The 15,517-nt window shown below is 41.6% G+C and overlaps 1 protein-coding gene across 3 annotated transcripts; it reads left to right on the top strand.

Moving 5' to 3' along the window:
• The first annotated feature begins 41 nt into the window (after positions 1-41).
• On the top strand, positions 42-13,201 carry Ap4b1 (adaptor related protein complex 4 subunit beta 1). Of its 3 annotated transcripts, none has more exons than XM_027393840.2 (11): positions 42-180; positions 548-738; positions 3,293-3,517; positions 4,141-4,271; positions 4,651-4,798; positions 6,320-6,816; positions 8,608-8,691; positions 9,414-9,517; positions 11,655-11,862; positions 12,092-12,373; positions 12,765-13,201. In XM_027393840.2, exons 2-11 carry the CDS (start codon positions 626-628, stop codon positions 13,190-13,192), a joined length of 2,220 nt encoding a protein of 739 aa, XP_027249641.1. In that variant the 5' UTR covers positions 42-180; positions 548-625; the 3' UTR covers positions 13,193-13,201. The 3 variants fall into 3 exon arrangements, with proteins under 3 accessions (XP_027249641.1, XP_027249640.1, XP_035306794.1); XM_027393839.2 differs by lacking the exon at positions 42-180 and adding an exon at positions 249-465; XM_035450903.1 differs by lacking the exon at positions 42-180 and adding an exon at positions 1,198-1,389 and having other exon boundaries at positions 600-738.
• The last annotated feature ends 2,316 nt before the right edge of the window (positions 13,202-15,517 follow it).

Raw genomic sequence — 15,517 nt, 5'->3', positions numbered from 1 at the left:
AAAAAAGTCGGTGGCCTCGCTCCGGACGGCCACAGTGAAAGCGGAAGGAGCCCCGAGAGCATCACTCGCCTACACCCGCGCGCGGGAACCTAGGCCCACACACACTTTGACAAAGTGCGCGCGGCGGCGAGGAGACAGACCCAAGCAGCCGATTTCAGAGCTGTGCGCCTGCGCCAAGAGGTGAAGTGGGTGGGGGAAGGGCGTCCTAAGGTCGGTCCCGCCTGCGATCGGCGCTCGGCGCGCCTGGGGCCGGGGTTCAGTGAGTTTCAGGGCGAGGGGGCGGGATTTCCGCGGGAAGCTGGTTGGGGCGCTGTGCAATGGCCTCGGCGCCTAGTACTGGAGTGGGAGGCTGTGATAAGTCCGCCCTTCGCTGGCGGGGCATCGAATGCCCAACTGGGCCTACAGATCGTTGAGGAGATCTGCTGGACAGAGATCGGCGCCTGTCACGGTCACGGTCGGGGTGAAGTATGTGTTCCGCCTTGGGGAAGGCGCTGCCGAGTGACACCTCGCCTTTAGCGTTGTCACTGACCACATTTCCTTTACTCAGGCTCCCACATCGGGACTAGAAGGAGCCCACGAGTTGCCCCACGGGTCTGTGGAAACTGTCCCGTGGCTGTTGGCGAAGATGCCATACCTTGGCTCCGAGGACGTGGTGAAGGAACTGAAGAAGGCTCTGTGTAACCCTCATATTCAGACTGACAGGCTGCGCTACCGGAATGTCATCCAGCGAGTTATTAGGTATCACCAGCCCACCTTAGAATCCAACTCCCGCCTCCACCTTCCCTATCCTGCCCTACTTTTAAATCCTCTTCAGGGCTTTCTACCGGCAACCACTCTGAAAAAGTAAATGAGCCTTCATACATGGCAGTTGTATCTTAAGACTGCATTTCTGGATTGTCACTTCCGTCTCCCTACCCAGCTGAGAGAGGTTTCCTTCACATCACAGACTCAGCAGTTATGCTACTGACCCCTGGTTCGATGACTTTCCTAGTACAGTTCTCCACTTGTTTATTTATTTTTGAGACAGGGTTTTTCTGTGTAGCTTTGGAGCCTGTCCTGGAACTCCCTCTGTAAGCCAGGCTGGCCTTGAACACGCAGAGATACACCTACCTCTGCCTCCTGAGTGCTGGGATTAAAGATATGTGCCACCACTGTCAGGTCAGTTCTCTTTTTTCTTTTTTTTTTTTTTAAATTCAGACCTATACATTACTCTGCTTGCTGGACATTTCTACGTGAATAGTTCTTTGAAGATATGACCAAAATAATACCAGCATTCTTCTCCTCCTCAAGCCTGCTATTCTGCCTGTATTTGTGTTATGAATGTCACCAGGCATCTCACTGAGCATGATAATCAACATTGACAATGTTGCCCTTCACTTCTAGTGTCAGGTAGCATGAAAAATTCTAACTATCCTCTCTTTGTTATTAAGACTGTAGTGTTGGCTCAGGCCATCATTACCAAAGCCTGTTGTGTAGTTTATTAATAAGTGGCCTTGTCACCTTACTTCAGTTAGGGTTTTTCTATCTATAGCTATAGCTCAAAAATGTCAGTAGGACACAAAAGTCCCTTGGGGTGCTTTTTAAAAAATTGTGACCCAGGGATTGATTCTGATTTCATTTAGGATGAGATGGAATCCAGGGACTGTACTTTAAACAAACATCTCAGCTGATTCTATGCAGTCCTTTGGTTCCACATTAGAAACAATAATCAGTGGAATGAGCCAGGCGTTGGTGGTGCACGCCTTTAATCCCAGCACTCAGGAGGCAGAGGCAGGTGGATATCTGTGAGTTTGAGGCCAGCCTGGTCTCCAGAGTGAGTGCCAGGATAGGCTCCAAAGCTACACAGAGAAACCCTGTCTCGAAAAACAAAACAAAACAAACAAACAAAAAATCAGTGGAATGAAGTCTAAGATTTTTATCATGTCACCCAAGGAACAAAACGAATGTTCAGTTCTTGTCCATGCCATATAGCATGTATCATTGACTGCATCACATTTAATAGGGAGCTGATCATCTATGAAGAAGTATTTCCTGACTTCCATGGTAGTATGTGAATGTGGATCTTTTTGATCTGTTCTGTCCATTAATTCAAGTACTTACACTGGAGTTTTTAAATCAGTGATGTCCTTGGCTTTCTTCTTAGTTGATTTTGAATTCCTAAACCTCTGAGACTACACCTTCTCTGTTCAGTTTTATTTTGCTTTCAGACAGCCCTGGCTGTCCTAGGAACTCACTGTGTAGACTTGGCCAACCTCAGACTCACAGAGGTTCACTTGCCTATGCCTCCCAAGTGCTCAGATTAGAATTGTTTGTTACCATGCCCAGATTTTTATTTTTTACTTACTTTTTTTTCTTTTGATGAGTGTGTGAGTGGTTTCCTGCATATGTAAATGCACCACATATATGCCTGGTGTCTGTGTATGTCCAAGTATCAGATCCCCTGGAACTGTAGTTATGGATGGTTATGAGCTACCGTGTAGGTGCTGGGAACTGAACCCAGCTCTTTTTGCAAGAGCAACAAAAATACCAATTAACCATTGAGCTCCTTCTCCAGCCTATACTGAAAGATTTTAGTTCATAGAGAGAAAAGTTTCCCATAGGCCTTGGCCCATTACAAGGATGTTGGCCCCAACCCCGGGAACATTCTGTGGTTTAGATGGGGGCAATCACTAAGACAACCCTCTTTGGGTCACACCTGGCTGGCCAACAGACAATCAAGGACTTTCCAGAGTACAATCTGTGGTTTTTCCTTTGTAGAAAACCAGGTCACACCTGGGTGACCTCATTAATATGGAATCATACTTTGTAATCAATCACTTTGTACCCCATGCATGTATTGCTGATTTTTGTTTTTTCCCTATAAAAAGAGCCTATAACCTTTGCTAGGTGTGCAGCTTTCCCGATATTGCTGACACCGGAATGCGCATTTGTTCAATAAACCCTCTTGCTTTTGCAGCTCTTGGTCTGGTTTCTGAGTCTCTGGGGCTCCTCAGGATCCTTTAGGGGTCTGGGGTCTTTCAATACCTTTGAAAGATGTTGTCCCCGTATCATATCTCTGGAATGTTAAAGTGGAATACCATCCCCATATCATTTCATTGGAATGTACTAAGGATTCAACAGTTGAACACATAGAGCAATAGTTGCAGGCCCATAATAGGAAGTTTTGTGTGATGTAATAGACAAGGTGGACCCAATTACAGCTCTCGATAACCAGAACATATATAAATAAAACTCCTCTTACAGATCGGGGCTTGTGTGTTTTACTTCTTTCTGCTCTGTATATTCCTTACAGGCACATGACACAGGGCTTGGACATGTCTGGTGTTTTCATGGAAATGGTAAAGGCCAGTGCCACTGTAGATATTGTTCAGAAAAAGTTGGTTTATCTGTATATGGGCACATATGCACCTTTGAAACCAGATCTGGCACTCTTGGCCATCAATACACTATGCAAAGACTGCTCAGACCCCAACCCAATGGTGCGAGGACTGGCACTTCGGAGTATGTGTAGCCTCAGGTGAGCACTTTACCCACCTCACCCACCCCTGCCCCACTGGTCCTCAGTGGCTAATGAGTTAGCAGATTTTTAATGAGGACAGCTTAAGCTCCCTAATGCTAAGGAAAGTATTGTTCTTCCTTGAACTCAGATTTTCAGCTATTATTTGACCTTCTAAACTGTATCTCATGGTTTTATTAAAGGTGGTTTTCCTTTATCTTGGTTAAAGATTATAACTTTATTTCTGTTATTGCTATAACAATTTGTGCTGGCTCTATAGCATTATTCCAAAAGAAAAGTCAAACTATGGCTTTTTAAATTTGATAGAGGCTTTCTCCAATTTTTTTTAAGATTTATTTTATTATGTATACAGTGTCCTGCCTGCATGTATGCCAGAGATGGCATCAGCTCTTATTACAGATGGTTGTGAGCCACCATGTGGTTGCTGGGAATTGAACTCAGGACCTCTGGAAGAGCAGCCAGTGCTCTTAACCTCTAAGCCATCTTTCCAGCCCTACTCCAATTTTTTGTGATCTGATTCAAACATGAATTATTTAAACTAAACCTCTGTTAATTGAAGAAGAGCTTACTTATGTCAAAACTAGTATTTCAAGCTCTGCCTGATTCCAGGATGTGTTTCTTAGGATGCCTGGTGTGCAGGAATATATCCAACAGCCTGTTCTTAATGGTCTGCGGGATAAGGCTTCCTATGTCAGAAGAGTTGCAGTCCTTGGCTGTGCCAAGATGCATAATCTTCATGGAGACTCTGAAGTGGGTAAGAGCATCCGCCACGCTCAATATTTATTTGTATCTCTATTGTGTGTATAATTTTGGAAGAAAAACTTTGTTGCTTGGCCGAAAATAATAATGTGTCTCCATGACTGTGCATGTCTCTCTAAATCAGATGTTTGTTTTAATTTCATCTGTTCTTGTTTTAGCTCAGTCTTTGAAAGAAATTAATTTCTTAATTTATATGTCCTGTCTGATACCCAAAGTGATGTTATTTGTTGCCTTTGGTTTTTGTTTTTAATTTTGTTTTAGCATGTAACTAAAATTTGTTTTAGATGTAACTTTGTCTGCCCAGAGCTGCTACTCTGGTTCTATCCCTATGACTCGAGTTTTTCTTTATTTGTAATCTTTGATCTTTGTTTTAGATGGCGCTCTAGTCAATGAGTTGTACAGTCTCCTGCGTGACCAGGATCCAATTGTGGTTGTGAACTGTCTGAGGTCTCTAGAAGAAATTTTAAAACAGGAAGGAGGTGTTGTCATTAATAAGCCCATTGCCCACCATCTCTTAAATAGGTTTGGATGCTCTTTTTATTTATGAGAATGAATCATGGCAAGATCTTGTTGATGAATTAAACAAAGTCTTACTTTATTATTGTGTATGATGGGGGTGGTGATGTGGGTTTGTGTATACATATGCCATAGCCAAAGTATGAAAGTCAATAGCAACCTAGAGGAGGTGATTCTCTCCTTCTGCTTTCATATGGGTTCCACTAGAACTCAAATCATTAGGTTTATACAGCAAACACTTTTACCGGAAAAGTAACTTCAAGTTTAATGCAATTATTAATTTACTCATATTTCACTGAGAATTTCTTTTATGTGACTTATTTTTCTTGATATGTAAAGATGGTAGAAACAACCTGTGAAGATAAATTCATTCTGTAATACCTATTATGTCCCCCCAAATTGAGCCATTTATCTTAAAATTTAGAAAATCTGGGGTCTTGGAGAGATGGCTTAGTGGTTAAGAGCACTGACTGCTCTTCCAGAGGACCCAGGTTCAATTCCCACCATCCACATGGTGGCTCACAACTGCCTATGACTCCAGGTCAGGGTATCCAACACCCTTTCCTGGCCTTCTAGGGGGAACCAGGCATGCATGCAATACACTTAAATATAGGCAAAATACTCACACATAAATAAAAATAAATAAGCCTTAGGAAAAATATAGAACATCTGAAATTAGAGGTATATATAATATATATAGTTCAGCAGTAAAATAATTGCTAGTGATAGGTGTGGTATCAGACACCTTTAATCCCAGCACTTGGGAGTCAGAGGCAGAAGGATCTCCGTGAGTTTGAAGACCCCCTGATTTACAAAGCAAGTTCCAGGACAGCCAAGGCCACACAGAGAAACCTGGAAAAAACAAACAACACCACCAACAAAACCTAATACTTGCTAGCCAGCATGTATGAGCCCTGGGTTCAGTCTCCAGTACTGGAAAAAATTAATATTGAGACTTTGGATCTGTTATATATTGATCATATCTTTGGTTTTAGACAGGTATCCACTTGTACCATCAACTTGTCTTAGAATTTCTTTTTAAGATTAATGTTTTATTTTTAAGTGTGTGCTTGTGTGTGTGTTCATATAAGCTTGTGCCTTGGGAATCATTTTTTCCTTCTACCATGTGAGTTCTGGAGATTGAATTTAGGTCAACAAGCTTGGCAACAAATGTCTTTCCTCACTGAGCCATTTAGACAGCCTTTATTGTGGACTGTAAAGTTTATGTTTTAAAATGTAAAAAGAATTTAAGCCGGGCGGTGGTGGTGCATGCCTTTAAACCCAGCATTTGGGAGGCAGAGGCAGGCAGATCTCTATGAGTTTGAGGCCAGCCTGGTCTACAGATCGAGTTCCAGGACAGCCAGAGCTGTTACACAGAGAAACCCTGTCTCAAGAAAAAGAAAGGAAATCTATTTTAAGAATTTTCTTCCCTTTTTGTTATGATGAACAACCATTTGGTTTATGGCAGTTGTATGGAGAATGCTTCATTTGTTACTAAAATAGTGCTTTTGTTTTCATCTTGGACAGGATGTCAAAACTGGATCAATGGGGCCAGGCTGAGGTTTTGCACTTTCTGCTCCGCTACCAGCCTCGAAGTGAGGAGGAGCTGTTTGATATTCTCAATTTGTTGGACAGCTATCTCAAGAGTAGCAGCACAGGTGTGGTGATGGGAGCCACCAAACTCTTTCTGATCTTGGCAAAAAAGTTCCCCCATGTACAAACTGATGTGCTGGTACGAGTCAAGGGACCCTTGCTAGCTGCCTGTTCTTCAGAGAGCCGGGAGCTCTGTTTTGCTGCTCTCTGTCATGTTCGCCAAGTCTTGCATAGTTTGCCAGGTCATTTTAGCAGTCACTACAAAAAGTTTTTCTGCTCTTACTCGGAGCCCCACTATATCAAGCTACAGAAGGTGGAAGTGCTTTGTGAGCTGGTGAACGATGAGAATGTGCAGCAGGTGCTAGAAGAGCTTCAAGGCTACTGCACTGACGTGTCTGCTGACTTTGCACAGGCTGCCATCTTTGCCATAGGTATAGTACCTGCTGCTTTTACTTCTTGTGACCCAGCTGAAGGCTGTAGTCAGGGAAACCATAGAGGACTGTAGTAAATGAATCTTGTTTCAAAGACAAAGGATCATTTTGGGTCATGTTTTGGGTCATTGATTGGGTCATTGGGACATGCAAGGGAAGAGTTATTTTGTTTTAAATCAAGGCCGATGTTTCTCAAGACAGACAATATAGGTAACTTGAACGATACTTAAAATTTATACTGTTTTTATGTTATCTTCTATCCAAAATGTTTTTTTACATATCATCTTATGGTCTTGTAAGGCAATCAAGAAAAATGGGTATTTTGAAGATGAAGAAACTTAGGAACAAAAAGGTTACTAAGTGGCCAAAAGATCATGTAGTTTCCAAACTGAGTGGATGACAACTCTCTTGAAGTCCTCTGCTTCTACTATGGGCTATATGTAGTCCTAAGTGTAGATCAACATAGAGTAATTCCTTAATCTTGGAGACTTTCTAACTCCTCAGTCTGGAACCTAACAGGCATGAAACATTCAAAGAATGAAAACAGCTGACAAACTAAGATTGAGAGGGCTAAAACTAAGGATGAGGAACTCTCATTTGAAGTAAAGTAACTAGAGGCAAAGAAGACAGAAAAAATTCTTCCAAACTTAAAGATTGCCATCATGTATCTCCAGCAGTAATATTTCTATTCATGTGTGTTGCATCCAGAAGGGTGCCTCAGTCAAATGTGGTATGTGCCTGTGATTCTAGCACTCAAGAGACCAAAGCAGGACAATCGCAAGTTCAGTACCACCCTAGGTGATATAGCAAGACTCTGTCTCAAACAAATAGACCCAAAACTGCATTCTGTACTTTGTAATTGTGCTTTCAACCTCGTGTTATGGGGATCTTTTTCCTTTTCCATAAGGTTTCTTTTGGTCAGTTGAAAAAAACTGAATTTACTTTAACTATAGTTCCCTGTACAGCAGTCTTAGAGTCTTACCTAATTGTAATTAGTGATTTTTTTCTTTTAAAGATGACTTTGGTTGTTGTGTTATTTTTCTTGTTCCTATAACCAAAATACCTGATATGAAGCTACTTAAGGAGAGAATTTATGTTGGCTTACAATCTGAAGGGATATAGTCCAACATGGCGGAAGCATGAGGCAGCTGGTCATAGTACATTTTCATTCAGGGAGTAGGATGAATGCTGGTGCTAAGTTCACTTTTTCCTTTTAATTCATTCTGGGATTCTACCCCACGTGATGGTGCCTGCCATATTCAGGACGGGTCCCTTCTTCAGATAAACCTTTGTGGAAACACTCTTACAGACATACCTATAGTTGTGTTTCCACAATGGTTGTAAATCCAGTAAGTTGACAGTGAAAATTAGCCATCATTAACATTTTTTCTTTTTTCTTTGTTTTTCATTTTTTCTTTTTTTTTTTTTAAAGACTTTATTTATTTATTATGTATACAACATTCTGCTTCCATGTATATCTGCACACCAGAAGAGGGCACCCAGTCTCATAATGGATGGTTGTAAGCCACCATGTGGTTGCTGGGAATTGAACTCAGGACCTCTGGAAGAACAGTCGGCGCTCTTAATCTCTGAGCCATCTCTCCAGCCCCCATTTTTTCATTTTTAAAACATAGTCTTGCTATGTAGTCCAGACTAGCCTCTAATTTGTGACCCTCCTGCTGCAGCCTCTCAACTGCTGGGGTTATTGGTGTGCAATTTTCGTTCACCTCTGACTAATGGGAAATGGTTTTAGAACAACATGCTAGAATTTCACCTTTCCATCTTCTGTAGGTAGCATTGCCAAGACTTACACAGAGCAGTGTGTACAGATTTTAACAGAGTTGCTGGGCCTCCGACAAGAACACATCACTACAGGTAATGCTTGCCTTCCTAAAAATCAATCTTCCTTCCTTCCTTCCTTCCTTCCTTTTTAAATCAAGTACCTAGCTAACAGTAGTTGTTTAAAATATTTCTTTTATTAAATGAATTTCAATTATTATAGGCTTAAACATGTCCTTGCATCATTGTCTGTTGCTGTCAGAGAAGCATGTGCTCTATAGATTTAACAGGGTAGACCCCTGCCTGTTGGAGTGACAGGACTGTACTCTAGATAATGAAGGTACCAGGAAGCTCTCTTATCTTTACCCCTCTTCAAAAAGAGCTTTTTTCAGCTTCCAAGGGGAGGCTGAAGTGAGGCAAGGAAGTCTCCTACAATGCAAAATTTAGGAAGATCTTATTCTCAGGCCTATATGAGTGCCAAGTGTCATGTGTCTTCTTAAATTTTGCAGTTTAGGCACCTTGCTCATGCCACCAGTCTCAGGACTGTGTTCAATGTCTGTCAGCAACACTATCTACATTTGTCCACAACATTGTATTTACAAAGTGTATTTCTATTTATTCACTTATCTTCATGTCAGTTTGATATGTATAAAATTCATGTGTATCTTCCATTTCTCAATTAATTGATAACCACCCCTCCAAAACCTGTTTTCCAGAAATTCAGTCAGAAATCTAATCCAAGTACACAACTCTTCTTAGGGTTCTTTCCAGCATGGACTTTCTAACCCTGTGCTCTTGTGTCCTGGGCTCTACTGCAGTGGTGGTGCAGACTTTCCGAGACCTGGTTTGGTTGTGCCCTCAGTGTACTGAAGCTGTGTGTCAGGCCCTGCCTGGCTGTGAGGAGAACATTCAAGACAGTGAGGTAGATTATAATTCTCTTTTTTCTTGTAATCATAGAAGGGATTATAGGACCCTGCCTTCTGAAATGGAGTCTGCATTTGGTGTGGTTTTGTGGTGCTGGGGACCAAACTCAGGCTAGGTGAACACTTCTACCACTGAGGCAGACAGTCTTTTTTTTTTTTTGGTTTTTTGAGACAGGGTTTCCCTGTGGCTTTGGAGGCTGTCCTGGAACTAGCTCTTGTAGACCAGGCTGGTCTTGAACTCACAGAGATCTGCCTGTCTCTGCCTCCCGAGTGCTGGGATTAAAGTCATGCACCTCCACCACCTGGCGCAGACTGTCTTTAATCCTGAAATGGAACCTAATTACTCTTTTTAACATCCTGTGTCCAAGTAGGAACTCAGGCTTGCTTATGTCTCAGGTTCTCTTTGGGACACAAATAACTCAAAAATTATTAAAAGGAGACTTATGTATAGTTTCAATTACAAATTCTTTGACAGCTGGGCGTTGGTGGTGCACACCTTTAATTCCAGCACTTAGGAGGCAGAGGCAGAGGCAGGCCGATCTCTATAAGTTCAAGGCCAGCCTGGTCTACAGAGCGAGTTCCAGGACAGGCTCCAAAACAATACAGAGAAACCTGTCTCGAAAAACCAAAACAAACAAACAAAACAAAACAAAACAAGAAACAAAAACAAAACCAAATTCTTTGATACTATTGTCCTCTTGAATAATTGTGAGTCAGAGATTTACACCATGGAATTTTTTTGTTGGTGATAGTTTTCTATTTGTTAATTTTTGAGACAGGGTCTCAATATATAGCCCTGGCTGCTATGGTACTCAGTATGTAGACTAGACTGGCCTGCCTCTGCCTCTGCCTCTGCCTCCTGCATGCTAGGATTAAAGATGTGCTCCACCATGTCTGGCCTGTGTGGTATTTTTTATTTGTGGGATTTTTACAGAAATTTGTTTCCTTCCTCCCCACAGTCTGCTAAATTAAATATCTAGGGTAGGGAGACCTAGACAGATGGGCTTTTAAGAAATGTCACAGATGATTCTGGTGTATATTCTTTCATAAAAAGATTTCAAGAAATTCTTTCAGTAGTTTCTATTGAAACATGAAACCTTAGCACACACCTTTGATTCCAGTACTTGGGAGCAGAGGCTAGTGGATCTCTGTGAGTTTGAGACCAGCCTGATCTACATACTGAGTCCATAACAGCCAGAGCTACATAGCCGAAGGAAAAAAAACCAAAAAAACAAAAAACACAAACCTTAAGGCTGGGCAATGGTGGCGCACACCTTTAATCCTAGCACTCAGGAGGCAGAGGCAAGTGTATCTCTGTGAGTCTGAGTACAGCCTGGTCTACAGAGGGAGTTCCAGGACAGGCTCCAAAGCTACAGAGAAACCTTGTCTCAAATCCCAAAAATACCAAAAAGGAAAAGAAGAAACATTAAACCTTATATTGGGCAAAAGGCCCCAAACTGAGAAAGGTTTATTTATTGCTTAATCAGCATAGGCTAACAAAAGTTTTGAGTTTCCCTTTCTGCATTACAGCATTTTTTTCTTTCTTTTTTTCTGTTTTGTCTCTTTTTTGATAGTGTCTCACATAGCCTAGGATAGTGTCTTGCATAGACCAGGTTGTCATCAAACTCACTGTGTAGCTGACTGACCTTGGGTTCTAATCCTCCTGCCCCCATCAACTGAGTGAGGGGGCATAGATGTAATCCTCACACCCGACAGGGTTTCTCTGTGTAGCCTTGGCTGTCCTGGAACTCACTCTGTAGACCAGACTAGCTTCAAACTCAGAGATTCGCCTTCCTCTGCCTCCTGAGTGCTAAGATTAAAGTCATGGGCCACCACTGCCTGGCTTTCTTTTTCTACTTTTGAACACCCAGTTTTTGTGTGTATGTGATTCTGGTCATCAAACTCAGGGTCTTATGCCTGCTAAATTGGCATTTTGCCAACTGCACTGCATCCCTAATCCCAAGCCCATGTGCATTAGGATTTCATTCTTGTTTATTTTAGAGAGTGGTGGAACAGGCCATACAGTGCAAAGTTGATAGCAGTGAAAGGGTGTAGTTTATCTGCTGACACTAGGGGAAAAGCAGAAGTCATGACTGTCTACTATTTCCTCTGCATCTCTTATTTTCTCATTCCTAGGGGAAACAGGCACTTATTTGGTTACTTGGGGTCCATGGGGAAAAAATCCCCAATGCTCCTTATGTGTTGGAAGACTTTGTAGAAAATGTGAAGTCAGAGACATTTCCTGCTGTTAAGATGGAGCTACTGACTGCACTAATGCGCCTTTTCCTCTCGCGCCCTGCTGAGTGCCAAGATATGCTGGGACGTCTTTTACACTACTGCATAGGTAAGTTTTTTCCATTGCAGTAGAACTTGTTGGAACTCATGCTAAAAGTCCTCACATCTTTCATGGTCTGGTAAATCATGTATGGAACTTGAGAAGAAAATGATACTTTCTAATATATCTTGCCTTCTTCATTTTTTTTTTTTCTCCTCTTATGGCTGACACAAAGGTTGGAGGAGAGTAGTTTGTTTGTTTGCTTGTTTGTTTAACTCAATCCCTTGTTTTCTCTCAGAGGAAGAAAAGGATATGGCTGTACGAGACCGAGGTCTCTTCTATTATCGACTCCTGTTAGTTGGTATTGATGAAGTTAAGCAGATCCTGTGTAGTCCTAAATCTGACCCTTCTCTTGGACTTTTGGAGGATCAGCCAGAACGACCTGTGAATAGTTGGGCTTCAGATTTCAACACACTGGTGCCAGTGTATGGCAAAGCCCACTGGGCAACTATCTCTAAAAGCCAGAAGGTAGAGCGTCATCGCCTTGAGCTTCCTACCAATACATCCTTGGCCATATCAGGTAAAAATAGTGTTTACCTTACATCTTGTCATGGTAAAGCTTTCCACCTCCCCTTGTGATGACTGGTGGAAAGTAAAATACTGTAGCTAAATTTCAGACTGTTGCCTGAATTTGAATCTTTTGTGAGGGGAGTTCATATTGGTTATTTAAGCCATTTATCTGGAGACTGAAGTCACAGTATAAATGTGTTTTGCTTTTATGTTTATGAGACACAATATGGCCTGGAGCTGACTATGTACTCAAAACTTCCCTTAGTCCTCCTGCTCTCATACCCAAGTACTAGGAGTACAAGTGGGTACCGCCATGCTTGGCAGCACATTGGGTATTTTGGAATATAAAGTAAAAATGCTGATTAAGAACATCTCTTATAAAAGCTTTCTGACTCTTTTAGGTCAATTGATTTCTGAAGAGAACAAAGAAGGAATACAAGAATCTCCTGATTCTGAAGCTCTTATGCTGGTCCCCAATCTCCAGCTTACTGCTGAGTATTTTGAGAAAACATGGCTTAGCCTCAAAGTTACTCATCAACAGGTGTTTCCTTGGCAGGGAGAAGTCCAGCCCGACACTCTCCAAATGGCTCTAAAAGTAGTGAATGTTCAGACCATCGCAATGAGCAGGACTGGGGCACAGCCCTGGAAAGCCTATCTCAGCGCTCAGGATGATACTGGTTGTCTTTTCTTAACTGAATTGCTATTGAAGCCTGAGAACTCAGAAATGCAAATCTCTGTGAAACAGAGTGAGGCCAGGACTGACACACTGCATGGTTTTGTTTCTGTATTAGAAACTGTGATTGGAACAATTGGAGACATAAAATCTTAACAGTCTTGCTGCTTGCCTTGGGGTGAAATGAATGGCTTTCGGAGTTCCTTCATTTTCTTGTAGAGCTGCTATCAAATGCAGAAGAGAATGGGCAGCTGGGAATCCCAGCTCTTATGTTTTACCCAGCGTCTCCTTTCTTGTTCCCCTCCAGCCTGTCAGGGATTGATCCCATTTTTAAAGGAGAATGTTACATGGTAGTATTGGTAAGGAGGTAAGGATAGGATGGAGATATTTCTCTGATCATTTTAGGGGTTGTGTTTATTAAATATCCCTAGTGCCTGTGGAAATTGGTAGCTGTCATCATTTTTGAGGGTCGTTTTTCTTTAGTAAACTGTTCTTGTATTTCTAGGCATGCTTTTTAGATTAGGATCTAAAAGTTCTTAATGTGGCATCTAAAATACCTCTTCAGTGTCATGGCTCACCACTCCTGAAACCCCCTCTATTCTGACAAAGTGGTTTATCAAAGAAGAAAAAAACAAAACTATTGAAATGTTTTTAAGTTGGTATTCATACTTGTAGCAGTTCTATTCCCTTTGTTCTCTTATTGTTTGTGCTCAGTTTTTATTTATGTTCGACTATATTTTATACAGTGCTATCATTAATGCTATAGATGCAACAGAATAACAGCAAGCTTTATTAAGACCAAACTATCAGAAAGGGGAAAGCGAAACATCAGTTAAGGGTCCGTTGGAATGGGGAAATACATATTTAGAGTGTAGAGACATTAGCTCAGATTTGGCTTTATAAGTGATTTGGCAATCAGAATGAAGGGAAGCATTTGTTTGTCATCAGATTTTTTTTTCTTACATCTATTATGTGTGTTTAAGTATGCCATGGTACATGTATGGAGGTCAGAGGATGATTTGCCCTACGGGTTCTAGGTCTCTTCAAGTTTTGTAGTAATCGCTTTTGACTGCTCAGCCATCTCTTCAGCTCTGTCACCAGATTTTAATTTGTAAAAGAAATGTACATGCAGTTCCATGGGTGACATGAAGTGATATGTACAGAATCCTACAGGAAGTTAGTAAAGAGTTTCTTTCTTTCTTTCTTTCTTTTCTTTTCTTTTCTTTTCTTTTTTTTTTTTTTTTTTTTTTTTGGTTTTTCGAGACAGGGTTTCTCTGTGGCTTTGGAGGCTGTCCTGGAACTAGCTCTTGTAGATCTGGCTGGTCTCGAACTCACAGAGATCCGCCTCTGCCTCCCAAGTGCTGGGATTAAAGGCATGCACCACCAACACGCCTGGCTAGTAAAGAGTTTCTTAGGACAGATTTTCCCTGTGAAAGCAGAGAGCATAACAAACTGAGCTTAAGGGAAGGCTTATGGTAGTATTTCATCACTAGTTTAGTTCAAGAATTTTGTCTCGATATGTAAATTGCCTGGTGGGCTTTGTTTTTGTTTTTGAGACCGGGCCTTAATGTATAGCCCTGGCTGGACTGGAACTTCAGAATGACTTTTTTTTACCCATTTTTATTTTTATTTGGTTAAAGAATGAATTGTCTATGTAGGTAGTGAAGAAAATTCCAAAAGTAAAGTTCTATCAATTTAAAGTATGAAGATAGAGGATACAGTTACAGAGATTCAATAAATTGGTTGACTTTAAAAAAATTAAACATTTTAGCTGAATTGTCAGCCCAAGAAAATTATTCATGGCTTACCCATGGTTCTACTAAGCTGATCCCACCTTGGAGCTTTAAGATTTAAGTTTTACACAGTGGGGTGGGGTGGAGGGAAGACACCTTTAATCCCAGCACTGGGGAGGCAGAGGCAGGCGGGTCTCTGAGTTTGAGGCCAGTCTGGTCTACAGAGCTAGTTTCAGGACAGCTAGGGCTGTTACACAGAGAAACCCTGTCTCAAAAAAACCATAAAAAGAGTTCTATTTAGTTTTGTAATGTGTGAGGCATACATGGTAGAGTATGGATTGCTATTTTAATCTTTTAGAATTATATTTATCATTTTATTTTATGTGTGAGTGTTTTGCCTGTATATATGTCAGTGTGCCATGTTTGTGCTTGGTGCTTTTGGATGACCTGGAACTGGAATTATGGATGGTTTTGAACCACCATGTAAGTGCTAGGAATCAAACCCAGGTTCTTTTTTGTTTGTTTGTTTTTGTTTTTCGAGACAGGGTTTCTCCGTGTAGCCTTGGAGCCTATCCTAGAATTTGCTCTGGAGACCAGGCTGGCCTCAAACTCACAGAGATCTGCCTGCCTCTGCCTCCCGAGTGCTGGGTTTGAAGGTGTGCGCCACCAACGCCTGGCCAAACCCAGGTTCTTTATAAGAACAAGTGTTCTTAACCTCTGAGTCATTTCCCCTGCCCTGGGAAATTAC

This window comes from Cricetulus griseus, assembly GCF_003668045.3.
Source record: "Cricetulus griseus strain 17A/GY chromosome 1 unlocalized genomic scaffold, alternate assembly CriGri-PICRH-1.0 chr1_0, whole genome shotgun sequence".
NCBI lineage: Eukaryota > Metazoa > Chordata > Mammalia > Rodentia > Cricetidae > Cricetulus > Cricetulus griseus.
This window is presented reverse-complemented; position numbering and strand designations above follow the sequence as displayed.

What these genes read in the sequence shown, in the direction of transcription:
- Ap4b1 (XM_027393840.2), top strand. Translation starts at nt 626, where the DNA reads ATGCCATACCTTGGCTCCGAGGACGTGGTGAAGGAACTGAAGAAGGCT. An exon ending in GTCATCCAGCGAGTTATTAG is followed by an intron (nt 739 to 3,292) that starts GTATCACCAGCC and finishes TATTCCTTACAG; the next exon opens with GCACATGACACAGGGCTTGG. An exon ending in GCCCACCATCTCTTAAATAG is followed by an intron (nt 4,799 to 6,319) that starts GTTTGGATGCTC and finishes CATCTTGGACAG; the next exon opens with GATGTCAAAACTGGATCAAT.